Source organism: Bactrocera latifrons, unplaced genomic scaffold, assembly GCF_001853355.1.
Source record: "Bactrocera latifrons isolate USDA-ARS-PBARC rearing strain unplaced genomic scaffold, ASM185335v1 scaffold_59, whole genome shotgun sequence".
NCBI lineage: Eukaryota > Metazoa > Arthropoda > Insecta > Diptera > Tephritidae > Bactrocera > Bactrocera latifrons.
In genome coordinates this window covers 10700-37182 of record NW_017537256.1, presented here as the reverse complement: position 1 = coordinate 37182, position 26483 = coordinate 10700, and the positions used below count along the sequence as shown (strand labels likewise).

The 26483-nt window shown below is 34.0% G+C and overlaps 1 protein-coding gene across 1 annotated transcript in view; it reads left to right on the top strand.

Annotated features, from left to right (window-relative positions):
- Window positions 1-26483, top strand: part of LOC108974837 — a 93118-nt gene that overhangs the window by 61565 nt on the left and 5070 nt on the right. The window contains exons 5-11 of the mRNA XM_018942925.1: window positions 21531-21776; window positions 21852-22030; window positions 22188-22268; window positions 22440-22788; window positions 23056-23124; window positions 23206-23607; window positions 23672-23866. Coding sequence (XP_018798470.1) covers window positions 21531-21776; window positions 21852-22030; window positions 22188-22268; window positions 22440-22788; window positions 23056-23124; window positions 23206-23607; window positions 23672-23866 — 1521 coding nt within the window. The remainder of the gene's footprint in view (window positions 1-21530; window positions 21777-21851; window positions 22031-22187; window positions 22269-22439; window positions 22789-23055; window positions 23125-23205; window positions 23608-23671; window positions 23867-26483) is intronic.

The following is a 26483-nucleotide window of genomic DNA, read 5'->3' as shown; positions in this document are numbered from 1 at the left end:
TTTTCAAATAGACAACATAGTTTTGTTTTGGTGACTATCCGTCTACGAACTACTATGAGCTTGTTCAAACTTGGTCGCTTCAGACAAATTTATTATTTTAGCAATCTCTCGTTTTGTTGGCTTCGGAAGCCTTCCATGACGAGGTGATTGAAATTGCTGGAACGAAAATTTTGAAACTAATTTTGACATTGGCGTTCGATTAACATGTCATCTCCGTACACATCACATAATTTCTGCCTTGCTTGAATTGCATATTTTACCCATTTCATAGTAAAAAATTCAAATATGCCGAAAATGCTGTTTTCGATCTTCTATCTTCGGTAAGGCACAGAACAATAACTATTCCAAAAAATTAAACCTTTTTTAAACAAGCCTAACTACATTGTGACAAAAAAATTTTCGGAAATTTTAAATACATCGCAAAATTTTTAATTATTCATGAATATTTAGTTTATCGTCTTCAAAATTATCCCCACCAGATTATGCCAACGATTTTTTCACTCCTCAAAACACTTTTCAAAAGCACTTTTTGGAAGTGCTTTTAGCTCCTTCAGCGAATTCTATTTTATCTCTTCGATCGACTGAAAAGAGGTTCCAAAGAGCGGCAATTGCAGTTTAGCAAACAAAAAAAAAATCACACTGAGCCTAATCTGGTGAATACGGTGGTTGATCGATAGGTCCCAATGGTGACTCGAATTTTGCATTAGCATAATGTAAAATCAATTAATTGTTTTTCGACAATTCGGGTCGCAGACAGGTTTGACAGATGTTCTCGTATAAACATAAAATACGCAAATAGAAAATACTACTTATTGACCGTCTGTCCCTTCGGAACGAATTCATGATGCATCAAATCAGGAATATCGAGAAAAGTAATGAGCATCACCTTGATTTTTGAGCGGCTTTGACATGGCTTTTGATTTCGGCTTTTTTTTTTTTCCTCCATTCCGTTGAATGTTGACGTTTTTGCATGTATGAAATTGACCCAAGTCTCTCTAACAGTTGCCTAACGATTTTCAAACACCATAACCTTCACTTTTTTAATGTTTTCATCAGTTGAGGTAGCCGAAGTACGTCCAGAGCGAAGCATGTCTTTAACGATCTCTCGACGGTCTTTGAAGGCTTTGCACCACTTGTAGGATTGCATTTTTGATAAAATTGAATCACCGTAAGCCTTTTCCAACATTCGCAACGATTCCGTAAATTTGATTAGAAGTACAAAATTTAAGACCGATTCTTCATTCGATATCTTTATTCACTGTAAAAATCGCAACACTCTACTGAGGTGTACCGACATAAGCAGCTGCTGTAAACAAACTGATTGGCAGGTCGCGCTAATATTTGACATTGTAAGTAAGAACAGTCTGACTTTTAATTTTCGGGTGCTTTTTTGTCACAATATTATTCACATTTACAATCTTTATTGAGAAATAATTGTAAAATATGACGAAATTTTGCTGACATTCATCTATGACTGTTGTAGAAACAATACTGAGTAAAGTAATCACAATACTGTCTAAGCAGCTTTCTTAGTACCGAAACTTATCTTAACGCCGTTTAGCGTAACCCGATCGAACTTACACAACGCTAGAAACAGATTACTAAAGTCATCTATTAGAGAAATAATGGGTTTAGTTTAAATAAACTTTAATATATATATAGCCCTATATCTACCAGCAGTTATTACGATACATAAGTATATATTCACAACTATCTTGCTAACCTATACTCATGTGCAACATGTTGCGAAAGTAGAAAATTGTTTTGTGCCATGAATTTCAATTACGCACAAGTTGAAGCATTCAAAACCACAACTATGCCAAATATTACGACAAAGAACTGTGGTATGTAGAGCAGTAAATACCCATGGCTGAGTGCGGTCTAACATTATTGCCTGGAAAACATATTACGTATGCACATTACAATCAACACTGATTAGATAAGCAATTATGCCGCCACCCCCGACTGCACCTTTTGCTCCATTGTAGAACATAAATGCAAATTTGCAAACTTGCACTGCATATAAACTCCGCAAATGCACATACGAATATAGACACTCTTATCTGCAACGAGTTAAGTGATTTTGGTGCTTAACTTCGACTGCATATGAAGCGAAGAAGTGAAGCACAGAGATTTCTTGCATTAAACAATTTTCGGTTGGCCATTTTCGTACACACACAGCAGCCAAAGCAATGAAGAAAGTGTATTTACATACAGACATACTTTATAATACACATATTTGTCTTATAGCTTTTTGTGCATGTGTCCATATGTGCATACATATATTTATATGTTTGTATGTGTGTATTTGCCTAGAAGCACCTGTCTGCCGCTGCGCAAATATGTATCTTTTCGTACTTGCTTATCTGCTGCCATGTATCTGCCTGTAAACACTTCAATATTTGCTTCAGATATTTTCACAAAATGCTTCCGTTAGCTTCTGTTAGCTTTCGTTATGGCGTACATATCCTCTTTTTACCTTAATTTCAAACATTTTACAACACTAGCATATATACATACATATGTATGTATAAAACTCATATTTGCATACTCGTAACATACATATCATTTGTTGGTGTAGGTTTGCTGTTACTTCGATTATTACATCGCAGCTTTCTGCTATCTAGCCATACTTTAGTATTATGCCCCATGGGCACTTGTAAAATTTCATTTCGTTTGTGTGGCAATGAGCAGGATATGTTGACATTTTCCTATCGATGTGAAACTATTTCTATTGGTTTTTGTTGCTACCGCTATGTACTATAACTAAGGTATATATTTGCAACATATACAGTATAAATACTTAAACTGAGGCGAACGCATATGAACACCTACGCCAGCACGCACACATGCACATATTTACTTAACTGAAGCAAAAACAAAAAAATTTAGAATTTTCGCAAAGGTCGTGTATTGCTGCGCTTCATGAGTTCCTTGAAGATATGGCTTGGTTGGTTAAAAATTTATTCATTTTTTTGAGAGCTAACATCTGTTACTCTCAAAATGGCAATATTTCCTTTGAAGTGTTGCAAATTGCTTTTAGTTTTAAGAAAGTAATGATGTGCTTTGATAAGCTGCTTTTTCTAATGATAACCAAATGGCAATTTGTTATACATAGCTGTGTTTTAGATATTAAGGCAACAAGGAAGAGAGGTTGCGGTTATAATTTTATGAATGACGTCGGCTTTCCAGAAACATAAACTTTTTATAGACCCAGGGGCGCCACTTCGCGTCTACTAAGTGCTAGATAAATGGCTACAAAACCTGGTATGTACTGAAGAGCAACAAAAAACTCAAGCAAAATCCATGTTGCTGCTAAGTCTGTCATTGAGTTAAGTTAAACGTACAGTCGTTTGAAATAGCATCGCGTTAATAGCGTCTTTTTACTACAAAATTTCAGCTTTAATTTCCTCTGGTAAAGAGCAGGAATTGTTTTATTGTCACAAACATTCACTACAAAAAAAGCTGCAATTTTTGAAAAAAAAAAAAAAAATCGGCCATTGCGACACGATTTTCGGAGACCCCCCGGAAAAAAAGATGCGCAAACTATCACATTGAAACTAAAGAATTGCGCGAAGCATGTCAAGTTAATGTTGAAGAAGGAAAATAGAAAGATATTGAGACAGTTATAAGAAGAATAATAATAGGCTAAGAATAAAAAGTTGGTTGCCGCTACACAACTTTTTATATAATACATACTTTTAGTCAAAAAGAATATGGCATTATAGCTTTGGTGCAGTCGTGGCTAACGTTTTGTCTTGTTTTCAATGAATTTGTCAAAAGCGATGATATAAATCTCTATTACTTTGTATAATATGAACTTGGTACTTTACCTTCAATAGCGGTACCCAAATCTGTCATATTCCTATTATAGCATTAATATTTTTAATCCCTCAAAAGAACTAGTTCTGATGCAGTTCCGATACGACTTTGTTTAGATCACACGTTCTATGTACATTCTAATGTAAATATATGCTCTAGTAAACATGTACATATAATATATATGGTTGTTTTTATACCCTGAACAGGGTATATTAAGTTTGTAACAACCAGAAGGAAGGGTCGGAGATCCTATAAAGTATATATATAATTGATCAGTATGTCGAGCTGAGTCGATTTAGCCATGTCCGTCTGTCTGTATATATACGAACTACTCCCTCAGTTTTTAAGATATTGTTATTTCTCTTCAAGAAGCTGCTCATTTGTCGAAACTGCCGATATCGGACCACTATAACATATAGCTGCCATACAAACTGAACGATCGGAATCAAGTTCTTGTATGGAAAACTTTTACATTTCACAATGTATTTTCACAAAAGGTTATTTTCTAAGGCAACAATGTAATCTCCGAAAAAATTGTTCAGATCGGATTACTATAGCATATAGCTTCCATACAAACTGAATGATCGGAATCAAATGCTTGCACGGGAAACCTCCTGATTTAGCGATATCTCTTCACGAAATTTGGTATGAGTTATTGTTTATAGAAATATTTACCAAATATATAAATATTTTATCGAAAGAAATTGTTCAGATCGGCTCACTATAGCATATAGCTGCCATACAAACCGAACGATCGGAATCAAGGGCTTGTATGGAAAACTTTCGCATTTGACGTGGTATCTTCACGAAATTTGACACGGATTACTACTTAAAGTAATAACATAATCTCCGAAAAAATTGTTCAGATCGCATTACTATATAGTTTGGATACAAACTGTACACATAGTTACTAAAAGAAATGCACCCGTGAAGGGTATATTAGCTTCGGTGCAGCCGAAGTTAACATTTTTTCTTGTTATAATTTCAATTTGCAACATATGTTGCTGCCACACGCATTCTCTGCAGCACAACAACAACAAAATCCAACCATTTGATTATTGCAACGCTTAGCCATGCGTAAATATTAGTTTTTTGCCACGCAACGCGAGGTACGAAAATCCACTAAATGTTCGCACTCACACTCACGCATACATATGTACACGCTCACGTGTGTGTTTTGCCACCGTTGACATTGGCAGATGTTTCGATTGCACTTGCGTGTAATAGGCAACGATGTTATGGATGTTGTTGCTATATACGCCACAAGCGCTGATATATCTGACACAGTTGCAACGATGCGCAAAATTTGTTTGCAACAAGTACACGTGCGTAAGGTTTTGCTAATGCACACATACACCTATATTTATGTATGTACATAAGTCAGCCAAGTCTTTGCGCTTACAACCTTGGGTATATGTTTGGTATTTGTTTCGGTATTGTATGTGCCACGCACGTACATACATATATGTTACAGTACCCCGTCAACCAATTAGAAACATCATAAATACTACTGTGGGGAAAAAGTAGTAAGACTATTTAATAACAATTTTCCGCGAAAACGCATTATGTCGAACAATTATCCTCTTGGTTTTTATAACTGTCAATGACATTTTCATAGATTATTTGGGCTTAAGAAAAGTGAAAGCACGAAACTCATTAAATTTTTTCGGAAAACAGGGTACCAGGACGTCATGAATCGTATTATTACTGGCAATGACTCTTGGATCTGTGATTACGATCCGGAAACAGACGATCAATCGGCCGAATATCGTGGTCAAGATGAGCCGAATACACTATATTACTATTACTATACTAATAATTTTTGGTTTATTTGACTCTGAACGCAAAACTATAAAATGACTTTCCTTATTTCTAATGGGTTGTCATAGCACTGTATATGTATATATATGTGTGCATGTATTAATATGAGGAGCTACGCACGAGTACTCACTGGTGTAGTCGTGTTCACATCAAAGCTACCAAAAAGGTAATTAAAAGATGTTAATGAAACCGCGAAGTCGCAAGTGAACGAAAGCATTACATAAGCACATACTTATGCCCTCTTATAGCTATGTGGAGTAACAATCTCTCTTGTAATCCAATGCGTAATGAGCTTACTTCTGACAGTACGTGCATCAAGGTTTACGAAGGAAACTCAAATGCATCAAGTACTAGTAACAGCTGCTGAATATTGATGACTTTGGCATTATATGACTAAAAAACATGTCTTTAATTCGCGCTACCCTTTAATAAAAAGCGAAAAATCGAATATTTCTTATATGTCCTTTGGCTCTAAAGCTACCTTTGAAACTAAGATTATAAAAGAAATCTGTAAATAAAATACTCCAATTATTTGCTTAGATAGGCGATTTTAAAAAATCAACATTTATTCTTCCAATGAAACTCCTTTCTTCTAAAACCTCTTGGATTAAAAACTTCGAAGACTTTCTGGAGATCTTCTTTGAAGCTTATAAGTTTTGTAGATAATTCGTAATACTTTTATTTTTTTTCTGAACACATTGTAACCCTATTTCGAAATATTAAATAAACCAACTGCGTTTTTTTTTAACTCTGAAACTACTCTTAGATCTAACCTCTGAAATTAGAGTTCTAAAACAAGGCGTAGTCTTTCCTAAGGTTTACCGAAGGTCGCAATCGACTAAACGGGGTATTTTTTTATGCTTCAAAAGAAAATCTTATCGTCTAACTTTAACCTCTCTGAATTGAAAACATCGTAGACTTTGTGGAGGTCACTTTAATGATTCTATGTTTGCAAATATTTCGTAATACTTTGAAGACGTAGCCTTTGCTAAGGACACATTCTGCAAAAATCGATATTTTTTAAGAATTGCCAATAGGAAAAATTGCTCTGCTCCAAAAAAAGTTAAGTCATAAGTTGAGAATGCAAATTTTCACAATATTTCTATGAATGGTAGAGAAAGAAACATCTGCATATATAAAGGGTGATCCATATCGAGGAAAAAGCAAGGAAAATTCAAATTTAATTGGGAATGTTTATTTTTATTAAAAAGAACATTCGTTGACATTTATTTTCGGAAGATTATCTCTTTCAAATGTTTACCACGGGTACGTCTCAGATGGTCCATGCATTGAGTCCAATTTTCAATGACTCATTCTAGCATTTCGACTGGTAACTGACGAAGGACATGCGTAATATTTTGCCCCAAGCCCTGAATCAATGCAAGATTGGATGCATAGACTTTAGATTTTACATATCCTAACAGGAAAAAGTCTAATGGCGTGATATCACATGATCTTGGTGGCCAATTGACCGGTCCAACACATGAAATTATCTGCTCACCGAAGTGTTCTCTTGAATCACCTCTCATCTCATTCGATCGAATATTATCAAATAATGAATGCTGGGTCTTAAGATGAGTGATGGTGTTGCGAACAGTAAGCTCAGTAGGCGGATTCTGTTAACCATAAGTTGAGCGAAGCTCGTTAAACCCATTCTTTACAGAACGTGCTAAATAATAAAACAGAAGAAAAATAACTTGACAGCTTGACACGACTCACGCGTGATCTGTCAAAAAAGGTTTTTGAAAAAAGTACCTCTGCTTGGATCACACTTTACAATTAGAATACCAAAAAAATCATATGATTTATTATAATTTGTTGTAATTTAATATCATGTACACACACATTTTAGCGCAAAAAGCTTAAAGTGTCTAAAATATTGTGAGTTTTCGCCATTAGCAATTTATGTTTTTGGGAATTTTTCCCAAAAGTTGGCACATTCTCTAATTACATGTTTGTTGATAACAAATCCCTTTGCAGCTGTCAATTCTCTTCACAAATAATACGCATCAATATTATGCACACACATACATAATATATATGGTTATATATTAGAACAGCTCGCTGTGCTCACAAATAACTCCCCAAAGTGGCGGTTGTGTCCACAAATGAGTGCCACTTGCCACACCGCACATCCTCGAACGCTATGCGTTCTGTAAATTTGCCTCGAAAGTGCATTCTATTCACTTGAGCTCATTTAAATAAATGTGATTAATGCTTGAATATCCATTTAGAAGGCACTTTTCGACAGTGTTTAAATAGTTAATTGAAGAGCGTCTTAAGGATGGCACTAAGCACAGTAAGTTGACGCGAGGGAAAGCATAAACGGCAAAAGATGTGTTGATTTAGTTGAGGAGAATGGTAATAAATAATAGGCGATACAAAATAAATAGTGCATATTTGTGACTTAATATGTAGTGTCTCCTTAAAAGAAAACCATTAACATAGAGATTGAGTAATTCATCAAAAAAATGAAATATCGAATAAAATTTATTATTGACTTATTTGGTGTTCTCTCCTTACCAAAATATTTCCATATTTTAAACGATTTTCTGATATAGTGTTCTAAAAGTTAAATCCTGCATAAGTTTAAACTGTTCACATCTAAAATATTTGCCTTTTATATTGAGACCTTTAGCTTTATGTTTATCGTAAATCACCTCCTGTTTTTGTTTGTTGCTATGGACATACAAGTATTGCATAGTACATCACATTTGTCTTCATGTAAGTAGATCTCATTCCATTATTCTGTGTTTTCATATCAGCTTTCAATATTTTAGTACTTTCATCAAAATATCACCCGATGAAACTATTCTCACATTTCGTGTCTCTATGTATTATCTTTTTGGATTAGATACGATTTTTATTAATTAAGTTTTGTAAGCAATCAAAAAACATAAGAAGCTGCATGAAATGCTAATAACTAGAAATAAGGCGACATCGTAGGGAAAAGAAAACAAGACTCATTTGTTTTCAAACACTTTGCTGGAAATAAGTAGAGGTATTTATATACATATTTATTCATATTATTTTTAGAAGCACGTACCATACATGACAATGACACGGAATAGCTTGGCAAGCGCTAAAAATAATGAGCGGTAATGACTATAGAAAATAGTGCGAGAAACAAGGCAATTATTGTATTACGAACTGGTAGGGGCTAAATTTATATGTACTTGAAATAGTGAAATCGTTTAGCTAACTTAACTGAAAAGTTAGAGCTTTTTTGATTTTACCACTATTGCGTTTAATATAAAATGTCTGATTTAATTAGAGTCGCCACACGTTAATGTTTTATATAAAGAACTTTCAAGTGGAATCAAGATTACTAAAGAAGAAGAACAATTTTTTTGGATCTATCAGTTTTCGCTATATGCTGTAGTAATCCGATCTGGACAATATATCCATATATTTTGTTAAATATCAAAACTTGTCAAATAAAAAAGTTTTCCATACAAGAACTTAATTTTGATCCTTCATTTTGTAGCGGGACACGTAGTCCAATATCGATTCCAGCAAAGAGAAACTTCGAAGAGAGAAAATAACCTGTGCAAAATTTCAAATCAATATCACAAAAACTGCGGCTAGTCTGTCGCTTATGTACAGGCGGACATTAGATTAGATTGATTAAATAAGTAAATGAGGATTGCACCGCCATCTAAGGTCTATTGCCCTCTCCTAAGTCTCAAGGTCTCACCTAGCCCCATCATATTGATAAATTCCAAAATACTGCTATATACTATGTGCTATTGAGGTGATGTGATACCTATTTGGAAACATGGATCCAAGGTCCTTTAGCCTACTCCTACAGATTGCTGTGCCGTCAATTAGTAGCTGTTCTGGAGTTTAAGACTCCAAGTCGCAGAACAGGCAATTCGCAGAAGAAGCAAGACTTATACTTGTATTATATAATTGCTTCTTGAGCTTAAAATGTCCCGTATAGAAGGCAACAAGTAGCCTGAGTTTTTCTCTTGGAAGGTTGATTACCCATAATTAACTGGGCATGGCGCATGCCTAGGAGTTGTTTCCATTGCTTCATATTTGCGGAGCATCTCCTTTATAGTGTTGGAACTAACCGCAATGAAATGTTCCCATCTTACCATGTTGGTGAATGCTACGGAGCGGGCAAGCTCATCAGCCAATTCATTCCCGGCTACACCTTTGTGACCTAACACCCAAGTAAGGTGCACTTCGTTACGATCTGATAGACTATTCCGTGGTTCTATACACTTCTGCACCAAGAGAGATCTGATCTCGTAGGCAGAGGTCGCTTTGAGCGGCGCTTCGCTATCGTTTAATATATCTATAGTGCATTGCAATAGTTGCGTTGGAGGTTTAACTCCACTCACCGACTGTTAGCAAAGACATCTGCATGAAATATTCTCGGAAAACTACCCATAGATATGGAGAGTTTTGTGCGTTGTCCTGCGACCCATGCGCCTCTTAATTGTACTCTCCCTAAGCAGTAGCTCGAGGCCGGAATCGTTCTATTCTGCCTTACTGCTGAGGGTAACTTTAAACTTCCTACTGAAGTTAAGCCTTTTGGTATTCCTATCCTTTGGGAGAAGAACCTGTGGTATTTCGCCACTTAGAGATCTTTCATGCATTGGATAAACATTACCTTCTGCTGTAATTTTGAGCAGTGTGTGCTTGTCAACTTGACCGATTACTAGGTGAAGCGGAGTGAGTGTATAAAATGCTGAAATGTTATCTAACTTTACTAATCTAACTAACTAATCTCAGATCCCCATGCGCCAAAGAATCTATTCCAAATTCCTAAGAGCTCTTCATAGAGCGTTTCCTATTGTCATTTGTCGAATTAATTACTTTTTCATGCAACAATGAGTGCTGCAACAACAACTTCAACTGCAACTGCAACTCAACACCGAAATTCCACATTGTTAGAAGCTATGGCTTTTTGTCATTTTTGTATTATTCGCTTCAAAAACAAAAACATACTGTATACCGTATTCACAAAAGTGGCCACAAATGAATTTTTGTTCACATAACTGCACCGCCTCTCATCCTGCTACGTACCCATGGAGTACACTTGTTGGGCCATTGAAAGATAGTAAAAGGATTTATTATGCACAACAGTACCTATAACTAGTAAAATAAATAAATAACAGCAGCACAACGGGCAGTTTGGGGGTGAAGAAGAAAAGCGTAGCACAAAAAATTCACAAAACAAAAACAAGTTTTGCCGTAAAAGTTGCGACGTACATATGTATGAGCGTAGGTAACGACACTGGCCACAATGGCCAAACAAAACTGATTACATAAAAAGCCACTCAACATTTGTCGCAGCTGTAAAAATAACAACAACAGCAACAACAAAAATAAATAACAGTATGACGAAGAATAATGGACTGAGCGCTTGAAAACCAGCATGAACACTCACACATACACCCATAGAGAGGCGCATAGGTGGAACAACGGTAAGAGCCGTTGAGCCGTTTGACGACACCCTTGACACTTGTTTACCATTTTTCATGGATTTTATTCTCTTTTTTGAATATTCCTCTTTACCTGCAGATTCCCACCTGCAATTATGACCCACACATATACATATGCTTGTACTTATATATAGTTTCTTTTGGTAAGAATTTGGTTTTTTTTTTTTTCTCCGATCTCCTGGAAAGCAAAGCATCTTTCAATTGCATAATGTTTTTAACTTCTGTTCTATTCTGTCTTTCAAGTACACTATACAGTTAGTAATTTTTCATGTACGAGCTTGTTTTATTTGACTTCTGTACTTTTCTTATTACTGCCATCCTACACTGCTCATAAAATTTTACTTTATAATAAAGCTCTCTCTATATTATACTGTCGTTTTTTTCTTGTCTTATATAAAAGTTCTCACTCTTTAGTCGAAGTAGTTTCTGTACTTCTGTAAACGTAAATATGTAGGTTGCCTTTTATATTTCGGGATTTGGCGAAATATTTTTAACTTACGAGCGCTTTTTTTGTTGTTTACAGTAACATAAAATATACAACTGTTCTTTTGTCTTTGCCCAAAATCTATGGTTTCGTTTTCAGCTATGTCGCGAGGTGCTCAGATAGTGCAAGTGGAGCACGAAATTGTTTGTCTGTCTGTTGTGGTTACAGCTTATCGACGTCGAATCTTCCTTGTGTTTCTATATGTACCAAAACATGGTCGATATGCTTGATGAATTTTGCTACGCTGTAATCTAGTACTACAGACTACCATATTTCGGGTCCGAGGAAGTCGATCATTCCTCAACCCATTTGAGTTTGTTTCCTAATCTCTGTTTCCTAATTTACCGCCCGTTGCATGCTTGGTCTAGGGCCGGAAGTAGTGAACTGCATGAGCTTGTAAAATAATCGTTTCTGTCCACTCACCAATGAATGCCGCTCAGAGAACTTTCCTCACTTTCGTGAACACATGGCTTCATCTTCCATTCTGCTTTTAACTTTTTCCTATTTCCAAAAGCAAAGAGAACTTTAAAAGGCCGGCATTTTACAGGCGTAGATGACATTAAAAGCGCATCGTTAAAAGAGCTAAAGCCGAGAATGGGGTTTGAGAAGTGTTTCGACGATTGGAAGAATAAATATTTTTTTCAAAAGACGAGAATTGCCTTTTTTTTAAACACATTTCGTATACTGATTTTATATCCGAGAGACACTTTTTTGACCCATAATATTCACAAACAAGGAGGTCTGTTCGTACATTCCAGTAAGGCCTAAACAATTTAAGCCACGCAAATATTTTCAAGTAGTGTTCGTGTTGTTTTCCTCTAAGACGGGCTACTATAAGGTGATCAGGCCACAGCATACATATGTTGAGAAACATACCGAATTCTAAATATAATCACAACTGTACACACAGATTGACTAAATTATGGCTATTACATCGCCAAATCTTTGTATTAGAAATATGCTTATTTGCATAAAATTCTATTTTGGTCTATGTAAGTGAGCGATTGCTTTTAACCAGCAGTGAGAAGTGTGTAAGCAGATTTCTTATGTAAAACAATAACTAGTCCTACGCATACATTAAATAAACCAACACTTAGCTGTACATACATTCATACTATATATGATACGCTAAAAACTGTCTACAATTGGCAATTGGTAGCGGTTTCATTTAACTCACCAGTATATCTGTTTGTGTCGTTTGTTAGAAACCTTAATAAATATGACCATACCATATTACCATTTCATATCTATTTAATAAATTTTTCGTGATTGTCTTCAATGTTATAATAATTACTTTTCACTAAGAAATTGCCAATCGCTTCGGATTGGTTAAAGCCTTCAAATTGCCATTGATAGACCTTAACTTTAGTCATGACATTGTAACTTAGTGCTGCCATTTGTTTCACATCATTATCTTTTGATTTTGCTTATCGTCAAAAATATTGTTTGAGATTGCTTTGCGAAAAACCCTCCCATGTCCTTCTGATTAAACTTTCTAAGCATTCATACGATAATTTTAATTTTGAATCAATAAACCCTCATCTTCTGACTGACCATAATTTTTCCAAAAAAAAATTAAAATTTCAGTAAAAATTTCGCCCCATTTTTTTTTTTTTTTCAAATAGTTGTAATCGAAAAAATATCTTTCGTCCATGTCTTTAAGAATAGTATCTCAAAGCCCTGTGTAAAATTTCATGAATATCGGTGGAGTAGTCCTCGGAAAGTCTTGCCAACCGATTTCACCAACACAGTCTCGAGGGCCTAGCTTAGCCATCCTCGAGCGCATAAGTTCTCAATGCTGTATCCCTGAAACTATTCATCAAATCAACTTGAAAATTTAGGCCAATATTCCAGAGGTTTTTTAGAATATAATAAGACAGTAATAAATTGTCGATTCTTTGAAACACGCAAACCCATGTAACCCCTTAAAGTTAATGATTATAAACTACGATTTCTTTCAATAAATACAACCATTACTGTTTGAACCTCTACCATATTTTCTGTATATGAAATAATTTTGGCACAACAAATTTGATACATTTTATCATCTGATCAATTTTGATGTTAAGTTTCAATGACAATGCTGTAATTTTTACACAAAGTTGATTAAGTTGACTAACGACAAATTTATGTGAAAATTTATACGTAAGTAGATTCCTCGGTAAACTAGAAGAGATTATTTGATTAGATTAATTTCCTTTTAACTAATATATTTTTAATAAAGTACTTTATGCATAAACACACACACACCTTGTGTATTTGCACACGACATTCATAGAGTATTACCGAAAGCACATGAACTCATGAATTCATTAAAGCATTCAGAGTAAAGGGTTGATTTATTTGCATACAAATGAAGGCAAGAACAAGTTTTTGCATCCATAAGCTCTTATGTTGGTCTCGAACTATGCCAAAATCATGATTAATAAATAAGCTCTTTGTTAAACGTTTAAAATCTCTTTATTTATGTGATATTTTGTTTATTTTATAAGTTGTCCCCACTATTTGGGGTGTGTCATATTTATACGTACTCGATCTTTCCTTCTTGCAGTAGTGAATGTAGCTCTGGTGTTAGTTATACCAAAAAAGTAAATGAATTTATTGTTTATGTAAAATAGTATCCATCACTGAGAACATTACATATGTATGTTTATAATTTAAGTTGAGTAAGCTAACTTTACAAGTCTACATGTTAAGAAATAGAATATCAAGACTGTATTCAATACGTTTTCCTTGTTTTCAGGTAACTTCTTAACTGATATCCACTTATCTGCTTGCTTAAGGCAACAAAAATGACCGCATTCAATTCTTTTCTTCGACAATACCATATAAAGAAGGGCATTTTTGCAAACACGCCGATATGTTTTCGTGTCTATATTCATAGAGTTTACGATATTAGACTTTATCCTTCAGATTTGTTCAATATATCTCACTGAATTTCACCAGTGGTGTGAGTTATGATAACTCTAAGGGCTTTGATTTTTATGGAGCTTATAATTGTAAAATGCTTTATGGGTACGTAAGAGTTAGATAAAGTCATGTTAGAATGCGCAGTGATTATTAGCCGTCACTATAAATTTCTGTATTTGATATAAATGTTTATAAATGCCCTAAAGGCAAAAAGTTGCAGATTCCCAACTGTAATTTAATGAAGTTGACATGATTAGTAGACCTCTTTTCGAGAGGCTCCTTACATTGTATTGCCACTTCAGCCATGAGTTGAAATCCGTATTAAGATGTAGGAAGTGTTCGATATACGAATGATTTTAAAATATGTTTATACTATTAAATATATTCAACGGTATTCAAAATTTTTGGTAAATGTAGCCATTTAGTTTACTTAATACTACCATTACAAACTCCATTCTTTTAAAATATGTGTCGATTGATTCGAGCGGGACTCACACATGCTATATTTAGTATATGTAATGATTTTCGTGGAATATGTGTTATAAAGTCCAATTTCATACAAATTTCCTTCCATAACTCGAAGTCTCTTTAACTCGTATGGTGATTTGAGTAAATGAAATTACACTGTATATATAATTGCATGAACTCCGATCCGCTGTTTGAAGGTTTGCACCTTATGGTATTTCAATGCCTTTGATTCTTGCAGATTTCAAAAGTATAAAATGTTCGGTTGCACCCGCACTTAGTCCTTCCTTACTTGTTTATTAATGTTTTAAATAATACACACGTTCTCTTCATTTAACATTTGATTTCTCTCGTAATTAGGTTTAATTGCAATGACAGCATAAAACCATCAACTCATTTGCAATTAATGTACACTCAACATTTTTTTATAAAGGCTATTAATTATCATAGCAGCAATAATTGAAATGCGCTTTGGGTTTACATTTATGTCATAGTTGTGATTTGTTTAATATCTTCAGTTATTTTTGAGTAATAATCAACTAATGGTTGAAATGTTGCACCGAAGTGTGTAAAAATTAATGCTCTTTGATTACCTCTGATTACCAATGTCTTTTTGAATATGCAGTTTTTGCTTCATTATAAAACAAAGCTCTCATTATCTCCATAAATATGTATATTAAATTTTTTGATTATTTCTCAAAGGTCAATTGCCGAATATGCATTGAAAAGATAATACGGTTCATATCTTAAGCGAAAACGAAATTTACTGCTTTATATTATACAGTATTAAAGGCTTTTCCTTACCAATGCGCCAACAAGCTCCAACTAAACATTGTAGCTTGCGAAAAATGTAATAGTTAACTACAATATGTGATAGTTGACCTTAGAAAAGTTGCATTTGAATTAATATAATGCAAAAGGCAAAAAAATTAGGAACACTTCGCGCTACTCTTGCATCTTGTTTAATATTAATTAAAAATTAACTGTTTTATGCAAATTTAAATATTTACACAAAATATTTGAAGCAGTAATATTTAGAGAAAGCAAAAATTAGTATCCGTAACTAGCTGTTTATATATGTGTTAGTTTTGCTGGCTTGAATCCAGCGAGTCGGTGGCGTATACGTAACCGCTCAATGCTTCAATGCTTTCATCTGCATTAATGCTAGTTAAAGCATTCCAAAATCTTAATGCATTCATAATGCAGCATATTTAAACTGATATGAACTATACAATGATTTCTTCTTCTTCTGCTTCCTCCCTATAAAGGCACATACGCATGTAGCTACAGTTACACACGTTAAATCATCAATACACATTAGCTTAGAGGACAGCTTATACAGCATGTATTAAAGGCATTTTGTACATACAAATATCTCTAATATATTGTACATATTTACACACAATTTTACTGGGTTGAGGAGCTCACTGGCGCCACTCCTAATAAATTTGTGGAAAGCTTTAGTTGTTTTAGTATTTTTTAGCTTTGCTAGCTTGCGTTGTTTATGCGCATTGCTCATTTTCATTTGCGATGCGTGTATGCTCAACAGTGGCTTTTGCTCTTTTCACCACTAAAATGGTAAGTTTATTGTTGGCATAACATTGCTTTAAATACATTATACATACAAATGTATATATGTGCGACGACTCTACATTTATATATGTATGTACTTTTTATGTACATATAAATCACTCAGGCATGTAGGGAATTCCAAGGAATTCGCTTACTCACCAATACCACAACTAGCACAAAACCGCTATCACATACATACATAAATACATTTGTATGTACAATTAGTAAATATGAGTATTCAGTTACCTCTCTAGCAGTCATTATTTCACTTTTTCTGCTGCCACACACTTGCAAGTTTTCGTTGCCTTCACGCTTTTGTGGCTTTCTTGGTTGCTATTTGGTTTTCCTTATTTGCCTTTTGCTGTGGGGGGCAATGTTTGTGGTTGTTTTTATTGCAAATGCTGATGCTAAAATAAATATGTATAATATTGTATAATGTTGTTGTTTTTATTTCTACATATACCCGAATATTTGTACGAGTCTATGTGTGCTTTTGTTTCTACACGGTTCAATAACCATTAGTGCTTTATTTGTATGAGTTTTTGGCGACCAACAGCAACATTTTTATCCTTGTGATTGTTGCCGTTTAGTGGTACAATCGAAATTATGATGAATTGTTCTAATCGAACAATGAATGTACAATTTGTATATATTTTATAAATAACTTATTTTATCGGTCGACTGAGAAACGATGATCAAATGTCTATAATGCAAATATTCAGTTAATGGTTTCCAGTTAAAAATGATTGTTGAAATCGAGAAGATGTTTTACACTCTCGTCAGATTATCGTCTATTACTGTAATATTCATTATATTTTGTCTACTCTGGGTCATATTTAAAACGAATTTAATTAGCTTTGATATTACCTTAGTCGATTTATACAAGTATATTGCTTAGCAAAAGACAAGTGTTGAAGCAGGATAAGATGCTTTACAGACTTCTTCCTCAAGTCCTACTACGATTAAATTTGTGCCAAATTTCTCGAAAATCCTTCAATGGAAATGCAATGGGTTCCGAAAAAAAACCGAAGGTTCAAATCAAACTGGAGAAGTTTCAGAAACAATTTAAAAAATTAAATTTCAGTGAAAATATTTTTTGAAGAAAATTTCCAAAAAAATATGTTGCCACATATTTTAAAATTGTAAATACAAAAAGAAGAAAGAAAAAAATTTAGGGGAAGTTTCAGAAACATTTTAAAACTTTAAATTGAATGAGAATCAAAAAAGATAAATAAAAAAAAATACATAGAAAACATTTCTGAAGCGTGTTGCCACCTGTTGAAACTTGTTAATCAAAAAAACGTAAACGTGTTATCGCAATATGAGAACGAAACTAGGGAAATAAGGTGAAAAAGTGATTTCAGTGAACATATTTTTTAAAGCGGGTTGCCACCTGTTTACATCTTTTGATTAAATGGAAATATTATAGTAGTTATCACAATGAAATTAACTAAAAAAGCAATTTCATAGAAAATAGTTTTGGAAGCGTGTTGCCACCTGTTGAAACTTGTTAATCAAAAAAACGTAAACGTGTTATCACAATATGAGAACCAAACTAGAGAAACAAGATTATAAACTGTTATCAGTCAACATATTTTGTAAAGCGAGTTCAAACTTTTTAATCAAAGTAATGTAAACTGTGAGAGATATTTTGAAATTATAGAGGATCTACCGTATTTATAAGCACATATGTTTCAAGAATACAAATTGAAATTTTTGAAAAAAAAAAAATTAAATTTAATATTTTTGAGTTGTACGAGATCAACGATTGCGTTAACAAACGGTCACCCACTACTGCAGTGATTCCGGTCTTCTCCTTGCATGAAACCTAAACATAAATGATTTTCCTTCAACAGGAAAATATTCCCCTTATCTACGATAAAAATCAAAATTTGACAAAATATCGGAGTTTTTTAAAATAAAGTTGATTTTTACCCAAAATTTTACTCGCCTGATTTCGATTAGATTTTATAGAACAGTAAAAAATTTCATGAAGATTGTATCATTTGTCTTCGAGTTATCACGGCAGGAAATTTGAAAAAACAGGAAAAAAAACGTAGGCTGATTGAACCGAGACGAAAAAATATTTTGAAAACAAATTGATTACTTATAAGCAGTATAACTACTTCAACATGGCAGTGTTTTCAATAAGACAGCATTTTTATGTCTAAGCAATGAATTTTAATACATCTTTTTTATTGTTTTCAATATTTACGGCATACTCAGTAGATATTCACTTCTACGCAAATAATTTCTTTTTTTTATTTTAATCAAACGCTCTGTGAATAAGCCAATCTGACATATCAATAAATTTTGAGCATAAAACTTCGATTGAGCAATTCAAGTCCACATGCATGCATCGCATGTTCATCATACGATATGGTGTACCATTATTTTTTTCTCTTTCTCTCTTTGTTTTTAATTGTACAATGTACACTCACACAAGCAAATCATTCTCATGTATTCATTAATAAATGCCTTTCATGAATTTCAAGAATCAGCCACACTTTAATGAATCCATTAGCTTTAAATAGTGAGTCATGGATTCTATGGCACGCATTTCAGAGCACACACGTGCCAGAGTTTTTTTTTTACTATGTATTGAACTTGTTTTGAAAGCAAACAAAAAGCTTTAAGTTTTACAAGGAAAAGGTAATTTCTGTTGAATAGTCTACAATCCATATGAGTGAGTTAACGAATTACGTAGAATGGGGTGTGCCCACTTACTAATACATATGTATGTATGAGTACATGCCAATGTGTGAAGTATTATTTTATGCATGCAGACATATGTACTTGTCGAAATGTCAGTATTTGTACTATAATGAAAATATGTATGTGTACACGCCCACCTAATTCGCACAAAAATCAATGTTTTGTTTTGCTGCTGTCACACAAATACAAGTAAACATAATAAATTTGTTTGTACACAAATCTTGTTGGCGCGCTTGCCAGTTATGATGCGTGAATTCAAAAAATTCTTCTTCTCTGTGCCAAACTTATCGAAGCTAGGTGGGGGATTGTGGGATGTATAGCAGTGTAAGAATGTAGTCTCGTGTTAAATTCACATTAAACTTTTTGGGCTTCCAGATGGCAGCCACTTGATATGCACGAGCCACACAGACGGTAGGTGCCCACGAGCGCAGTTATGATGGTGAAATTGTGAAATTGAATAAGAAGCTATTTTTAGCAAAATATTTTCGGTGAATATTAATGTGATACGCTCATACTTATACATATTCACATTTACATATATATAATCCTGTATGTATATATATGGGTATATATATACATATGTATGTTTTTATACAAATTTTTATAGTAGAAACATAAAGCTGAATAATTTAGCTTTAAATTTATATATTATAAATGTAAACATTGGGGTTTTCCGAACATATTTCGCTTGCCTAGCGACATTACTGATGAATCATTACCGCTTTAGATGATTCCGGGAAATTTTTTTGCTAAGGCGTTAAAGAAAACGTTGTTGTTTTGCCATTAAATTTACAAGCAGTGTGAGTTATGGATATGCCCGATGATATATAGTAGTTATTTTCAAGTCATCTAAAGGCATTCCAAAAGAAATGGATTTACGGAAATATTATAATAATACTTTCTGTGAGTAAAAGTGAAAAACTACTGGAAAAAAAGAAAAATAATACTATAATTGAAGTTTACCTAACTCTATCAATCCTAAGTGAAAACTTTTGAGCAATAAAATATAGTGGCATATAAGATGAAGCCATGAGCATGATATACAAAGTAAAATGTCATAAGCTTTATCAAAGCGCAGTAACCAAGACAACAAGAGAGCGCTGAAGAAAATTGTAGACGCCACTCATTCAGCACTAAACCAAACAAAACACCGCAATCAAGATGGATTGATGAACTCAAAGAAGACACGAAGAAGCTTGACATACATACATACATAATTATGAAGAAAAATTTATGACTGAGATGTTTGGAGAACACATGTGCAGCAGGCCATGATATGAGTTAATATTTGCTGCGATAGTGTGCTTAACCTTACTATTAATTTTTATAGAAAATTACTATTATTCTTCTTCTTCTTTATTGGCGTAGACACCGATAACGTGGGAGCCAAGCGGTTATAGCCGAATTTACTACAGCGCGTCAGTCGTTCTTCCTTTTTACTGCTTAGCGCCAATTAAAGATCCCAAGCGAGGCCTGGTCCTTCTCCAACTGGTCTTTCCAACGGACATGACCTAGCCAGCGCATCCGCTGTCCTTTAATTCGATGAACTATGTCAATGTCGTCGTATATCTGATACAACTTATCGTTCCATTGAATGCGATATTCGCCGTAGCCAAAGCGCAAAGGACCATAACGTAACGTCGACTCACCAGATGTTGTCATCGTCCCAGCCTGCCTCAGCACCATAGAGCTGGACGAGAGAAGAAGGAATTCTCAATTCTTCTCAATTGGCTACTCAGTCCGAAGTAGCACGTGGCAAGAGTTATTCTACGTTGGATTTCGAAGCTGACACTGTTGTTGTTGTTAATACTGGTTCGAGATAGACGAAAGTATATAGAGCTTCGAAGTTAATTTGTCCTCGTTCACTAACAGACCCATTTGCTTCGCATTAAAAGGGGGCTTTCTCTTCGGAGGCTGTTGTTTCATTTTCATTGGGAGCATTTTTTTACGTGGCGGGTTTCAAACCCTGCGCACAACCCTGGGGAGGGATGATTCGCCTTCTCACTTTAGCTTGCCTTCAAAAGGATGTTCTTTGGATACCCAGAGGATACTTGGTCTATGACCGGAAGTCGTGAGCTGCTTGAGCCATACGTAAAGGAATCGTTTCTGGCCACTCCCAAGGAAATAACAATCAAAGAACTCTCCTCAAGAATTCATTTAAGAAATATGTTGTGCTTGTAAAGAGTATTTCTTGTTTTAATTTCCCTTCTCGTTTCTTTAAAAAATAATTTCAATTGTTGATGTTTTCGTATTAAAAGTTTTTACAACAATATTTTTTCTTGCAGTTCTTCGATTTCTCCGACATCGCCGAAGATGCTGCACGCCAATTCACTGAATTTATTACGAATAAATTTGGCACCTCAGGCCCACCATTGCAGCAGGCCATCACAGCGGAATTGCGTGAAGAGTTGCGACGTCGTGCCAACAGCATTGCCAGTTATGCACTAAACGAAGATGAGAATCTTTTGGCGTTTGCAATTGCAGCGCCGAGCATACAAACGGTTGTGGTCAAGTTCAGGGACGATGTAAAGGTGAGTGATGACACTTTTTGCAAATAATATCTCGCTGTTCATGTTTTAATTTCGCCTTTTATTTGTGTATGACAGATACCACCGGATCAGATACATAATAAAGCAATACTTGGTTCCTATTGGCGTGAATTGGGTGTGGCGTGGAACAGCACCGAGGGTACACAGGAGTGGGGTGCACCATTCCGGGATTGCAATGTGTTGAAAAGACGTTGGCTGTGGCCGTTTCGCATTACATTTAGTGAAAATAAAATAAAGTAAGCAATTAAGTATGCAGAGAATTGAGGGAATAATTCGATGCAAAAAAATCGGTGCCATTCGTCATTTTCCTAATGGCATTTGCTCTAAATACCCATAGACATTTCTCGAAACCGCTGTTAGTACTGCTAATATCAAAGTCTTTGCATTTTTCAGAATTGGCGCTGTCGCCTTTATCGCTGCTGATGAGGACGTCTGTAATGATGGGCTGGAGGAAGTTTTCGGACGAAAGCATGGGTAATTTTATATTATTATATTTTACTTCTGTGATTTTCTCAAAGTAAATTTAACTTCTAGAACCAAAAATCTATACATACCTTCATATTTTATATTTTATTAATCCTAACCTAACTTAATTATTACTATTGTTTTCAATTAATTATTTTTATTTCTTCCGAATTTCTATAGCTGCGATCGTAACACCACATTTTGTTTACTGACCGAGAATAAACCCTCGGCGACACGCGATGTCTACACCTGCATCTGTCGTGAGTCCTTCTATTTGCCCAACTCGACACTACAGGGTTTTCGTGGTGATATCGTGGAAGCATCCGAGGGTTATGCCAATTATTCTTGCATACCCTGTCCCGATGGCTGTACAACTTGTGATCAGCATGGTGTCTGCCTGCTGGGTGAACCACCCGAGGTTGTGTCAATGGAGAGCTTATTAAATGTATCTGTGGGCTCGGTATTGGGCGCATGCATACTTTGTTGTATCGTATTGAGTGTAATTGTTTTTCGGCAGAGAAAATGTAAGGTAAGCGTACAAATTTTTGAAATAAGAAACACATACCGTTATCATAGTAATTTTTTGAAAATATATTTATAATTTTTTTTTTTTTTTTTTGTTTTTTTTTTATATGCGTTTTTTTTAATTATTGTGTGTATTCGGTTTTTGGATTTCTTGGTATAATTTTCACTAATATAATCTAAAATATTGAATTGTTTCAATATTTCTGAAATATCTATGCATTAAAAATCTAATAAATAATCTTCAAATAATTTTTGTTTTCAATATTTTCAGGCTATTGCTTCAGGCATGTGGACAGTGCTGGAAACAATTTTATTGGGAATCATATTACTTTATGCATCGGTAAGCAAAAACCTAAACCTAAATCCAAATATAATTCTGCCATGCCACATTCCCTCCTCTTTTCTCACTTCCCCCCTCTAGGTTGCCGTCCATTTCTTTCCCGCCACCACCGAACGCTGTCTACTTGAACCATGGCTGCGTGAAATTGGCTTCATCACCTGCTACGGTGCCATCATATTGAAACTGTATCGCCATCTGGTCGATTTTCGTACACGCAAGGCGCATCGTTGGGTGTTGCGCGACATCGATTTGCTGAAATATTTGGGCACGATGGTATTTGCCGTCACCTGTTATATGGCCGCCTTCACTGCCGCCGCACTAGACCTGATCGATGTGTCACAGTTGGGCACGTTGCGTGAACAGCGCACAAACACTTGCCTGCCGCTCAAGTGGGAATATGTGACACAGGTCAGCGAAGTGTTAATACTCTGCTTCGGATTGCATTTAGCTTTCGCCAGTCGCAATGCCAACACGCAATTTAGAGTGAGTAGCATGTAAAGCGCGCTGTTAAGCTTTGTTATGTATATGCAAATATTTATGCTTGCAGGAAAGGCAGTTCCTCGTTGCGACATTGGTCATAGAATTTCTGGTGTCGACAACATTCTATGTGCTGCGTTTTTTCTATTTGCCCGAAATGAGTCCGAGCGCTATATTTTTAGCGCTGTTCCTGCGCTCACAATTGACCAATACCATGGCGTTGGGTTTGATATTTGTGCCAAAATTGTGGTATCAGCATAAGCAGGTGAGTCATCAAGCAGAAGTTGAAGAAGTTGGTCATAATGATGACGATGATGTTGACGAAGAGGAAGAAGATGAAGCATAAATCGTTTGTTAAGTTCCATGTAATATTTTTTTTTTAATTATTGCTTTAAGTTGAAGTTATCTATTAATTAACGAAAGTATATAAGTTTTGCGTCAGTGAATAGTAATATAGAAATCAAAGTTGGAGTAGGTGCGCTGCAGTTGTGGAGCTTCCAGTATAAGTTTCCTTAAAAGTTATAATAGTTAGAACCGTTAACTCAATATTCTAAATTAAATAACTAATACCACTAATTGAGGAGTTAAATTCGCACTTTACTTCTTTTTTAAGTAAACAATTTCAAAGCCTTTAGGAAATTATCGCTTCCACAACATTATATTAGGTTATGTTACTCTGATAGGCTCGTGAGCCATGCATATACCAATTTTGATCCTTAGCGACAACATTATGTAGAATTAGATTTACAAGTATACAACTTAAACAAAAAAGCCCTCGGTGGCGTATATTAGGAAGTAAAATTTAAGTAAAAAAATGAAATAGAAAAATGTAAGCCTACAGATAAAAATATAGATGCTTCCAACTTTCAAAAATATTAACGTTGTAGTACTCAGACCCCTTAGTAGCCTCTTGTGCTGCTATTTTTTCTAAGAACCATAGCTTTTTTCTGAAAAATATTTCTCATAAGTATTAAAAATAATAATATAAAATTTAAATATTTTTTTCTGAAAAATATTACTCATAAGCATTAAAAATAATAAAAATATACATTTTAAGCTTAAAAACCAAAATATTTAGAAATGTGTCGAAGCTTTTGTTAAAGCTCCTCCATTACCAATTCTTAAAGCTTTTTGTAAAAGCTTCAAACTGCTTTGCCTGCAGCATTTTAATAAATTACCATTAAATTCAATAATATTGTTCATTATAATAAAATTCTTAAAAAAATCGTTTTAATAAATTTTTAATGGGGGTATATTTGTCTAAATTTATATTCATTAAAAACTCACATTCTTAAGCACATTTTAGTTTACTTTAAATCTCTAAAATTTATTTATAGGGCATTAAGATTTTTTACAGTGTGTTGTAATAGTTAAATATTCGGCACATAATTCCTTTTTGTTATTCTCTGTAAATTAAACACCATTTGTATACATTACATGCGTTTATAAAAAGTAAATGTCAAGCAAATGTGTCAAAGGAAACTATTTTAAGTTTTTAATGCTTTGTGTTTAAAAGCAATAAATTCTTTTTGTTTTCAATTCAAAAATAATAATTAATTATTAATTTAACTATTAAAACTACTAACAAAACTAACTGTATATATTAACAAACAATTTTAATTATATATGCAAATAATTGAAAAGTTATATATTAATAAATATAAATTAAAACCGAAAAATAAAGTCGAGCTATGAAGTTGCTGCAAGTGTTCTGCGTGCGTTTGTTTTCATAATTTGTTTGCGTTAATTGCAAATTTTGTTGTTATTGAATTAAGTATTTTGATTTTCCTCTTAACCTCAAACTTTTAATTGGTAGCACTAACCTAGAAAATGCATGAATTAGAAGAATTAATCGGAAGTTACTACATTTAATAGCACTTTTTCTAGAATTGCATTTGCATGTGATTATAAAAGACATTTAATTCGGGAAAGCATATTATAATGTTTTATTTAACACTATTTGTAATTTATAATTTTTAAACTTTTTTAACTTAGATCAAACACATTGCAATAGATGTAGACGGTTTTTAACATTTTATTTTTATTTTTGTTATTTTTTTCAAACAATAATTCTTAAACATTATTTGTGTTGTAATAGATATATAGGTGTTTAAAAAATTTTTTTGTGTTTATTTTTTTTTTTTTTTCAAACGATAAGTCTACTAGTACAACTAGTATTAAATAACTCCGCGATTATATCACATAGAAATTACCACCCAGAAATATTATTTTCATACACACACATATGCATCTTACACAAACAGATATGTAAAAATATTAATATCCTAAATTAATACTTCTGTATGTACATATGTACACAATATCACATGTTTCTACCACCACCACGCTATTTTTATTTTATGAATGCTCTATTTATCGACTGTCTGTATATATGTATGTATATCCATACGATAGAAATAATTTTAACAGCACTTGTGTTTGCTCGCTGTATGGCGTTTTTTCAACATATTTTGCTCTCAATTAAAAATTTAGACTTTGTTATTTTAATTATTATGCCAAAAATGGGTTTCCTGTCGTGAAAATTCAAAAAATATATATATCTTAAACGTCTTCCCCTAACAAGTCTCTTAACTAAATTCGCAAACCAAAATCTGGCCACAGGAACTTCTGCTTATATCATAATTAGTTATTTAGAAATAATTATGTATTCCAACTACAAAAATAGCCTTGAGCCCACTGTCTCTCTATCTCTCCGTCTCTTCTGTCTCCGAAATTTTTCCTTAACTCATTAAGAATAAAGATTTATGTGTACAAGTATATTAGTTTACTATCTCTTTATAAGCTAGGTTGGCTATTTTATATATTAGTTTTATTTAAATAATATTATATAAATTTATTTTCATTTAAACAATTTCATTGTT